We start from the raw sequence: 11291 nt of genomic DNA, 5'->3' as shown, positions 1-11291 counted from the left end.
TCTAAGGAAGGAGATTCCACCACCTCCTAGGTAACCCATTCCAGTGCTTCACCACCCTTCTAGTGAAAAAGTTTTTTCTAACATCCAACGTAAACCTCCCCCACTGCAACTTGAGACCATTACGCCTTGTTCTGTCATCATGTACTATTGGAGAACAGTCTAGATCCATCCTCTTTGGAACCCCTTCAGGTAGTTGAAAGCAGCTATCAAATCCCGCCTCATTCTTCTCTTCTGCAGACTAAACAATCCCAGTTCTTCTTGAGTGCTTGTCATATCCATTCCAGTAGGTGTGCGCACGCCGCGTGCACGTCATTGGAGACTTTACCCTAGCAACACTCGCGGGCCGGCAGGTCGCCCCCTGGAGTGGCGCGCTATGGGCGCGATATAACCCCTGCCGGCCCGTCGCTCCTCAGTTCCTTCTTACCGCCCATGTCGGTCGTTGGAACTGTGAGCGCAGTCTAACTGTTTCTCCACCCTCCTAGCGATTCTCTCGTTTTTTCTGTAAATTGTGTATCTAGTTGATCTCTTAACAGTAGTTAGTAGTTAGTTTTATTAGTAATAGTTTTGTAGATAGTTAGAAGGGATCGGGATTAGCCGTCCCTACCCCGGACCGGGTCATGCCGATCACCGGGCTTCAAACCGTGTGCGACCTGCTGTAGGCGGATGCCCACAGGCGACCGCACGACTCCTGCCTTAAGGGCTTGGGCGAATCTCACTTAAGGACAAGTGCAGGATTTGTAAGGCGTTCAAGCCCCGAACTAAGAAAGAGCGGACGTTCGCCTGAAGCAGTTGCTGATGGAGGCAGCGTTACTCCACCGCCCTCGGCACGCCACGGTACGGGAACAAGCACCTCCTCAGCGCCGCACCGCACACCCTCTGAGAAGACGTCGTCTCACCCGTCTCCGGCACCAGCTTCTGGTCGGCACCGCTCGCTCTCACTGCGGAGCAAGAAGCGCAAGCCTCCTGCGGCCGCTATACCCACGGTGCAGTCTGAGCGCTTAGCCAACCAGACCGCTGGCACCGACTCCACCTGCCGCGGCACCTATGTCTGCCGCACCGTCGATTCCGGCCTCGAAGGCCGTTGAGTCCAGTGCCTACCAGCTCCCCGGCACGTGCCGCGGTTGAGCTATCGTGCCCTCCACCCGGAGACGTTCTCCGCTGTACGAGACCTGATCGCAGTGACGGAGCCTGAGCTGCCTCGACCCCTGGCGCCACCGGTGCAGGTCTACAATCTATTGGCAAGCCGCCCTCGTACCTTCTTCGCCCGCACCGTGGACTCCGTCTTCAGGTCCGGTCCAGGTCGCGCAGACGCTCACGTCTCGTCACGCTCTCGTCCCGCGGCCGCTCGCAGTCCCGGTACTGCTCCATCAAGTACGGTCGTACTCGCGGTACCGCTCCAGGTCCGGTCGCCGTTCAGACAATAACCGGCACCGCTCCAGATCTTGGCACTGCTCGCGGCACCGCACTTCCCGCAGCCGATCTCGCAGCACGGCGACTCTCAGCACCGGTCGACTCCCGACACCGCGCTGGTTGTAGGTCCCAGTCACCCTCACGCACGGCGGGACTCCCGGTACCCGCTCCCGGCACCGCACAGGGCCGGTTCTACTGACCGCAGAGACTTCCTCACACGGTCTCCGCCCCACCGTGGCCGTCTCGCCAGCCGTCGATCTCCTCTCATGCTGACACAGCATCTTATGGAGAGTCGGACAACCAAGGTCCTCATCAGTGGCCCTTTTGGACTCCGTGGGCTTACCACCAGAGCCAAGGTAGCCACCATCCGCCGCCGCACTCACCCCCTCCGACCATGGGCTCCGGAGTCCACGGCGAGCAGACCTCCGCCAGCGAGCATGGACCAACCTCCTGCCAAGGCATGGACAACAGGAGCAGCCCCGGATGCCCACAGACCAGGAGTCCTCTCCAAGACCCTTGGTCCCTGGGGTCTCTTCTCATCTTCCCCGGATGAGGCTGTGGCGGGAACGGCAACGTCAGGACGCCCCAATGACCTCAGGTCTCACCAGGACCCCCTCCGCCGCGTGGCCCTGAACATAACTTGCCTGTGGAGGAAGTTCCTGAGTGGATGACCCAGTGGTCAGTATCCTCTCGGCAGAGGCCCCAATGAGGGTGGCACTCCCCTTCATTCGCTCCATCCAGGCTCGAGCGATACGATCTGGCAAACCCCGGCATTGGTACCTCCTACAGCAAAAGGGTTAGCATAAATATATGGTCCGTCAAGGGTACGAGTCCTTTATGTTCACCCTCCTCCTTGCTCGTTGGTAGTCCAATCCGTCAACGAGTGGAGCGACATGGCCGCAAGCTCCTGCGCCCAAATCCAGAGAGCCAGGCGTATGGACCTGTTGGCAGGAAAATCTACTCGCAGGAGCCTCCAGCTCAGGGTGGCGAATCAACAAGCCCTCCTGAGTAGAATACAATTTCAACACTCTGGGAGGCAGTGGGAAATTTGTAGAGCTTGTCCCACGGACTCCCGCCAAGAGTTCTCAGCTCTCCTGGAGGAAGGAAAAAGGTTGCAGGACCTCCCTCCAGCCTCGTTGGACGCCGCGGACTCGGCGGCTAGGACTCTCGTCTCGGGAGCTATGAGGCGTATCGTGGCTGCAAGTGTCAGGTTGCCACCTGAGCTGCAGTATACTATACAGGACCTGCCCTTTGACTGTCAGGGTCTCTTCTCCAGAGAACAACCTCGCCTCCAGAGTCTGAAAGACACCGCGTGATCATGCGTTCCGTGGAATGCACATGCCACAGACTCAGAGACGGTCCTCCGTTCCCAACCCAGCGATCCTACCCCCACCTCGACCGAGACAGGATTCTCCAGAGGAGGGACCGAACCTCTCGTAGGCGCCAGTCTGGCTCTCAAGGGGGTAACAATTCCGGTCCCACCAAACCACCGGGGACAAAGCCTAACTTTTGAAGGTGCGCCCGAGAACAATGTACCAGTTCCCCCCAGGATCCCGTTCAGTTCGCCAACCCCTTGCTGCTTTCTTCCCTGCATGGTCCCAGCTAACAACGACCGCGGGTCCTCAGCAAAGTGGAATGTGGCACCGTCTTCAGTTTATTTCGACCTCGCCTTCCCACCTCCCCCTCGTCCCTCTCAGGACCCTCTCACGAGCAACTCCTTCTGCAGGAAGTTTCGAAGCTCCTCGCGTGGGGAGCCATAGAGGAGGTTCCAGAGGACTTAAGAGCAGGGGGTTCTATTCCAGATACTTCCTAATCCCAAGGCGAAAGGCGGTCTCAGATCCATCTTGGATCTGCGAGCTCTGAACAAGTTTATCAAGAAGCTCAATTCCGCATGGTATCCCTGGGAAACATCCTTCCTTCCCTCGATCCCGGAGATTGGTACGCTGCTCTCGACATGAGGGATGCGTATTTTCATATCGCGATTTACCCACTGCACGGGAGGTTTCTTCGCTTCGTGTGAATCGTCATCACACAATTTGCGGTTTCTCCCTTTGGCCTTCCTCGCCCCTCAAGTTTTTACGAAGTGATGCATAGTCGCGGCCTACCTCCATCGCCATCGAATCATGTCTTCCTATATCAACGACTGGCTGATTCGAGGGTCTTCCGAGGCTCAGGTTACCTGCACATGTAGACATCATCAAAAGGTCTGTTCTCTCTCTAGGTCTAATCATCAATCTAGACAAATCCATTCTGCATCCTACGCAGAAGATAGAATTCATAGGGCGCTGCGTGGACTCCAATCGAGCAACAGCCACTTGCCTCCACAGAGGTTCAATATATAGTCCTGCTCATTCAGGGCTCCAAGCCTTCCCAACAACCTCTGTCCGGCACATCCTCACTCACTCGGGTTTTTAAGGTCAGTCTTGACAAAGCCCTGGCTGGGATGATTTAGTTGGGAATTGGTCCTGCTTTGAGCAGGGGGTTGGACTAGATGACCTCCGGAGGTCCCTTCCAACCCTGAGATCCTATGATTCTATGATTCAAAACAAGACTGGGCTAAAAACCATAGAACTCTTTAGCTGGAAGAGAAATTACTATGTGCCCCCAAAATGCAAAGAGCTGGGACTTAATAGAATTAGGATAGCGAGTGATGGCAGGCAATGGTCAGACAGATTCTCAGAGGCTGGGAATCAAGATTCCTGGGTTCTAGTCCCTACTCTGCCATTGATTTGCTGTGTGACTTTCGGCAAGTCATTTTTCTCCTCTCTGTACCACTGTGTCTTCATCTGTACAACAGGGGGAAGGGGGAGACTTGGAGGAGGAATTGGTTAAATGTTTGCACAGTACTTTGCAAGTATAAAGTGCTGAGTACTATTAATATTAGAAAAAGTGACCTTAGGCCATGGCTGGTTATTCAAAGCAAGATAAAGCTGTCATTTTATAATTAAGACAGCATCCATCTGCACACCAAATCCAGAGCACGATTTGTGGTCTAATGAGGCAGTTATATTTTATTTCAAAAGGAGAGGACTTTTATTACAGCTAGACAACCAAATAAATAAAAAATCCCTGCTCCTTAAAGCCACCTCCTCTCTGGAAAAGGAGACAAGTGATGGAGATGCTGAGTGACCCTCAACCACAGCACAGCAAGTGTTGCAGGCAATTCTTACTGAGGTTTGGATCACCTTTCCCAGCCATGCTGCTAAAACTGGCACGGCAGCGTCCTAGTCTCCCAGGAAAACTTGTGCATCTGAGAAAGTGTCTGCTTATTTCGGAGTGTGTATCTACTGTTGACAGAACATGGACTGGCCTGACTAGGTCAAACGTGCTGGTGAATGTTTACAGTGAGAGTGAACAATCAACCCCCTCGACACTCAGAGACAATGGAAGAAATAAGACACTAGGAAGAACAGCAGCAGAGCTGATGCACTGCCAGACTTCTGCGGGACATGGGAACTACACATTAGCTAACTAACTACAGTTATCTCTTCTTCTCTCTGTTACTCAGATATTGCAGGGTGAGGGAAACCTCCAGAGGTCCTGAATGCCTGTTCAGGCATCTGTTCTCCGTCCTCCGTGGTCTGGGACACTCTTTATTCACTGGCACCAAGTTTAAAATTCTCCCCTTATTCAGGATTTCATGCCTTTAAATGAGAAATCAGCTCATACCGGATCTGGACAGGGCCTGGGCTAATTTGCAACCTTGCCATGAAGCAGAACGGAAAAGGAGAGTCCTCCCACAGCTCCCGTGGGGCTTGAAATGCTCCATATAAAAACACCCACTGAAAGGGAGGGGAGGGGAATCCTTTACAAGGAAAAACTTGCCAGAGGAGCCTTGATAATGAACAACGTCCCAGGGAGAGAAGCTTTCACCTTGGAAGAGTTTTTTTCTTGCAGCATTTGTTGTTCATGTTTATGATGGTGCTGTGTGTGTAGCTATGTATCCTCCTGCCCTACTGCTAACAGGCAGCAAAATGTGGGTTCTTTTTAGCATACCTGTCTCTTCATAAATCAAGTCACCATGAGGTGCTTGTGGAGACTGGACCAGCCCTCACCTGTCTACTCATGTAATTTGACTTGGCTCCAATGCCCAGTGGGTCAATAGAAATAGAGACTGCTCCAAACTCTGTGCTGCAAAAAAGCCATCTCTGTTTAAAACAGCTCTTTTCTGCATGTTCCAGAAGGCTGCTCAGCTCGCTTCAGTAACTGGCAATCACTAATCTTCACTTCCCCCAGTGTCTCTTCCTTCAGATTGTCTAGTCTTTTCATCTTACCCATGTTTGTTTAAACCCTGTATTGTGTGATGCGGTCAGATTGGGTTCCTACTGGAGAAACTGCTAAGTGAGCGAGCAGGACCCCATGTGCAGGAGTGACGCACACCTGCACAGCAGATGTCACTCTCTGACCTCGCAGAAGCAAACAGCTGGGGCAGTGACATGAAGAGACTACTTGTTTATTGCTTCCTGCATAGCCCACCGCAGCAAGACCAAGACAACTATTAGGCAGAACTTGCAGGGTTACTCTTACATGTGAGCCATTAAGTTGGCAAAGAGATATAAATGAAATACACACACTTGGCACTTACATAGTGCTTTACGCTCTCGCTATGTGAGGATACAGTGACCAACCCAAGGGGGCCTCATTCTCAGTCAGGCCCTTCAGGCGCTACCCTAATACAAATAAGAATTATCCTAAATTTTCAAAGGAAGAAACTGAGCCACAGAGAGGTGAAGAGACTTGGCCAAGGTCACACAGCAAGCTGCAGTTCAGGAGAATGAAGTTCTATTCTTGGCTTAGCCAATGGACTCACGATATGACTCTGGGTAAGTAATAGTTTACGAGCGCCCAAGAGGACTGTCTTGTAGCTAAGGGACTGAACTGGAACTCAAGCGACCTGGGCTCAGTCTCCAGCTCTGTCACAGGCTTCCTGTGACCCCGAAAAAGACACTTATTCTTTTAACGGCCTGATTCCCAATCTGTGCCTCACACTGTTACATACCCACATCTGCATCTGTGCTCTTCTTCATGTCCTTCTGCAATTTCTTGGTCTGATCTTCCAGCCTGAAATAGGAAAGAATAAGACTAAGTTCTGAATCTTTAAAAAATAAACAAACATATACACCTCTACTTCGATATAACGCTGTCCTTGGGAGCCAAAAAATCTTACTGCGTTATAGGTGAAACCGTGTTATATCGAACTTGCTTTGATCCACTGGAGTGCGCAGCCCCGCCCCCTCGGAACACTGCTTTACCGTGTTATAGCTAAATTTGTGTTATATCAGGTGGCGTTATATCGAGGTAGTGGTGTACATAACAACTATGCCAACAGGCCAGCTGGTAGTTAAAAGGAAACTGGACACGTTTCTATTACGTATAATGCTGTTTAAGCATATAACTAATTTCAAGTGACCACCCACATCTCCACATGACCCTTATGTTTACTAAAAAAGTAAGAGTAAAAACGTATCAGATATAGGTCTACACAATATAACAGTTACTACAACATTAGACCTTACAAATACTGATGGTTTTGGACTCCTTGAAGATATTTTGGAAATTTTATTTTCTGTGCTTTAGAATTGTAAGAAAATTGTCAATACTTCATGACCCCGCCCCCCGCCCAGGTTGCGACCCTGACTGAGAAACACCAATCTAAACCATCTCGAAATTACAATGCACTCAGCAGGAGAACAACGAGCTGCTAACAGAGCATTAGGCAAGCAGCACAAGGAAAGATGCAATAAGACTGAGTTGGATGAAAAGCAGATCCAGGATCATCCCCAAACTGGTTAACACTTACTGCTGAAGTTTCCCATATTCCCTTTCGAAGTCTCTCTCCACCTGGGGGAAGGAGAAAGAGAAACCACATCAGCTCAAACACATTAGAGCACAATTCAAAAAAATCCACCCAGGCCCCTGTCTTCCCAGCGGAAAGTACGGTCTGGACTGATCTGCAAGTATCAATGGATACATGTGAAGCTATTATTATTTACACAGTGTCAACAGCATGCTAGGCACTTTAGAGACAAACATGAGGATAACAGGTAACATTTTCAAAAGCACGTTAAGTCCCATTTTAAAAAGAGTTTTAAGCACTTCGGAGCCCTAATGCCTGGTCTGTACTTAAAATTTAGATCAACCTAGCTACATCACTCAGGGGTGGTAAAAATTCACATCTTTGAGAGCCGTTAAGCAGGTCTAGTCCAGGGTGTAGATGTGGCTAGGTTGACAGAATTCTTCTGTCAACCCAGCTGCCGCCACTCGAGAAAGCGGGTTATTTACATAGATGGAAAAACCTTTTCCATTAATGTAGGAAGCATCTACAATAGCGTGCTTTAGTAGCACAGCTGTAGTGTGCCGCTGTAGTGCCTGGAGCATAGACATGGGCTAAATCTCACTGGACTTCTAAATCACTTGGATGCTTTTGAAAATTTTACCCAAGGTTCCTGCCCTGATGATATTACAATCTAAATACAGAACTTGTTTAGCCTGTAAACTATATAAGACCCAAATAAGATCTGAGGCCTAAACCTTGAAAGTATTTGGAGTATTAAATAACAAAAAAAAACTTTTGACTTTTGGTGGTTCCTCCTAATTTAGTTCCAAAGTGATCACTGGGATTTCAGATTAGGAAACATCATGAATCTTCCTGCACCAGCAAAATTCTAAAGTTCGGAGTTTCATTCTAAGGCATTGGGGGAAATGTTGAAAGGTGGAGATATGAGTGTAGTGTATTCTGTGCAGTTAAATTTGTGTTCAAGAAATACCCACTGGACCCAAGTAAGTGGGTGCTATAGCTTCTCCCAAAAGTAGAAGTTACACTTGTGTTTTCTGTTACTAGATGGACCAGACCATTTTAGAGCAAAAGTCATTGCCACCAGCTGTGTCAATTCATTCTGAGGACATGCTAAGGCATATGAACTGGAAACTGACAAAATAAATGGAGCCATTCCAAAAGCACACAAAGGTGGCAGCCCAGCAGGTATAATGACACATGAACATACATGCAGGACTGTCCGCTTTACACAGCCCTGCTTGGCATTTACAGAAGAGGAGCAGGTCATATGAGAAATGTTTCTGCTCAGGGATCCAGAAACACTGTATGCATACGTTCACCCATGGTAACAGAGAATGAGACTGGGGGCATGCCCCTCTCTCCTCTGACACCAAATTTAAAAGACTCCACACTCCCCTTTGCAGACTATTAAGTATCTATCTTCTCTGCATGCAACTGTCACTAATACTGGCTCTTCGGGCTTCAGTAACTGGTATTCTAAGCCTCCTCCTCCTTTTCCCTTATGATCTGCCTGTGTGATGTGCCCCAGCACTCCTCCCAACTCCCATTCTAGTCCATAGGTTCTAATCCACCACAGAATCCGGACTGCTCCAAGCCTTAGACCTGAACCTGGGTTTGAAGCAGTTCAAGCTCCATTAGAGAATGCACAACTGAAGCGGTGGTAGTGGCTACTGGCTGCTACAGCTGAGTTCTTAGTCAGATTAACTACTAAGTTGTCTCAAAGGATGTGTAATTTTGTATTTTAGCACTTCTTTTCTGATCACTTCCTATGAAACGACACATTCTCTGTACCATACCCTCTGTCTCCATCAGCTCAGGTAACCAAGGGCCCTCTTCTAAGCCTCAAGACACCACTGGGTCTCCATGCCCCCCAAATTCTAAAACATGACCCTATTGCAAACAAATCCACCAACCCATGGGCTGAAAAGAAAACAATTTTATTATTTTAATTGCAGTTCTCAGTGTGCCGGACACTTTCCAAAGAGATGAAGATAGAATCATTGCCTCAAAGAGTATACAAGCTAAAAAAAAAAAAAAAAAAAAAAAAAAAATCACCCAAGCAGAGAAGTATTCTCCGAATATGACATCAATGATTTCCTATTCCCACCTGCTGTCTGACAGAAAATCTCCAATGAGCTACGATACTCCCCCGTGCTTTCATTCCTGGTGGAGTTCTGGAGTGAAGCTCTGGAACAGACTTCCAAGGGGAGTACTGGGGGCAAAAGACATATCTGGCTTCAAGACTAAGCTTGATAAGTTTATGGAGGGGATGGTATGATGGGATAGCCTACATTTTGGCAATTAATTGATCTTTGATTATTAGCAGGTAAATATGCCCAATGGTCTGTGATGGGATGTGAGATGAGGTGAGATCTGAGTTACTACCGAGAACTCTTTCCTGGGTGCTGGCTGGTGAGTCTTGCCCACATGCTCAGGGTTTAACTGATCGCCATATTTGGGGTCGGAAAGGCATTTTCCTCCACGGAAGATTGGCAGAGGCCCTGGAGGTTTTTTGCCTTCCTCTGCAGCATGGGGGCCCGAGTCACTTGCTGGAGGATTCTCTGCACCTTGAGGTCTTTAAACCACAATTTGAGGGCTTCAATAACTCAGACATAGGTTAGGGGTTTGTTACAGGAGTGGGTGGGTGAGCTTCTGTGGTCTCCATTGTGCAGGAGGTCAGACTAGATGACCATAATGGTCCCTTCTGACTTTAAGTCTATGAATCTATGACTGTTTTAACATATACTTAAACACTCATTCCACATCTTATCAATCAAATAAAGCATGTAGATTTCAACTGACCAGCCAAGAGTAAACATGTACTTTTGCTGTCATGGGATCAAAACTGGGTTCTTTTTCGTGATTAAGCTGCCACGCTATTAAACAAGCAGCAAAGCGTTGTGCACTGCCAAGACTAGAATGAACCAGAGTATTTTTTTTTAAATTTTTAAAAAACTGAGACTCACAGCAACAAAATATAGCTAAAGGAACAACACATTTAATAACACTCCCCCCCTTGGTTTTCAATTCCAATTGCTATAAGGCCAACATTTTAAAGTGGAGACCTACAGGTGTAAATGTCACCCTCATTTTTTGCAATCCCCATTTCTTAAATATCTTCTGAGTTTGCAAGTTCAAATCCACCCGAAGTCAATAGTGACTGAGTCACTGCAATTTGATGGCTGTTTGGTGAGTAGGGAGTTTGGTGAGCTTCGGTCAAATTTCAAGGGGACACGTGTCCAGACCAACAGAGACCACTACTACCGGCACCCACGCTGGCTGTCTCTGTAGACTGAAAAGCTCCGAAGACTGATCTCCCTTTCTCACTGCTAAAATTGGTCCCTCCAGGACAGGATGGATCAATGAGGGGGCAGCTTGCATAGCCAATGCCTGGTTCACAGCTCTGCAAAAATCCACGACAGCTGGTGCCTTCAGGTCAGGTAACCAGCACATAGTAAAATCACCCTGTATTTCTATGGTTGTTCCGGCTGTAAAAATAACCCCAAACTATTGCATTCTATTTATATGTCTGTGTGAACTGTCCTGGTTGCAAACCAAACGGGGCCGGTATGACTCAGGCTCGAGTCCTTTGACGGCTGATGGTATTATTCCCCTTGTTCTCAGTGTGAAACTCCATACTGTTGCAGATGTACTATTCAAAAGAATTTCCCATTCATTTGGTCAGCAATCAGTTATTTCTAGGCTTAGTTGCAAGGGGTTGGGAGGCTCGGGATGAAATGAAATGTAAAGATGCTGAGCGGTTCCTGATATTTGCTGATTTACCCATTATTGTTCAATTCTCCCCTCCACCTGCAGTATGTGGGGGTGAAACAAAGGCATTTCAGTCTCTTTGATCTGAGGGAGGCCACAAGTCTCACACAGAAGTTACTTTTCTATGTGGAGTACACGTGTTCCTCAAACTCTCATCCTGTCCTATCTTTCTTGGGTTCCCTGCCTGGTTGTCTTGTGTGCACTCTGCGTATCAGGGACTGAATCCTCTTCTTCACAAGGCAACACATCAAACACCCCTCCCCACTCACATCCCCAATGACATTTATACAGAGACAGCTGCCCAAGCATTAGT

The 11291-nt window shown here is 48.5% G+C and overlaps 1 protein-coding gene across 3 annotated transcripts in view; it reads right to left on the bottom strand.

Annotated features, from left to right (window-relative positions):
• Positions 1-11291, bottom strand: part of BIN3 (bridging integrator 3) — a 66765-nt gene that overhangs the window by 35602 nt on the left and 19872 nt on the right. For all 3 annotated transcript variants that reach the window (XM_075062757.1, XM_075062756.1, XM_075062758.1), the window contains 2 exons: positions 7211-7251; positions 6410-6471 (listed from right to left, as the gene is read on the bottom strand). In XM_075062757.1, coding sequence (XP_074918858.1) covers positions 6410-6471; positions 7211-7251 — 103 coding nt within the window. The remainder of the gene's footprint in view (positions 1-6409; positions 6472-7210; positions 7252-11291) is intronic.

This window comes from Chelonoidis abingdonii, chromosome 2 (assembly GCF_003597395.2).
Source record: "Chelonoidis abingdonii isolate Lonesome George chromosome 2, CheloAbing_2.0, whole genome shotgun sequence".
NCBI lineage: Eukaryota > Metazoa > Chordata > Testudines > Testudinidae > Chelonoidis > Chelonoidis abingdonii.
The sequence above is the reverse complement of the archived record's forward strand: the minus strand, read 5'-3'. Positions and strand labels throughout refer to the sequence as shown.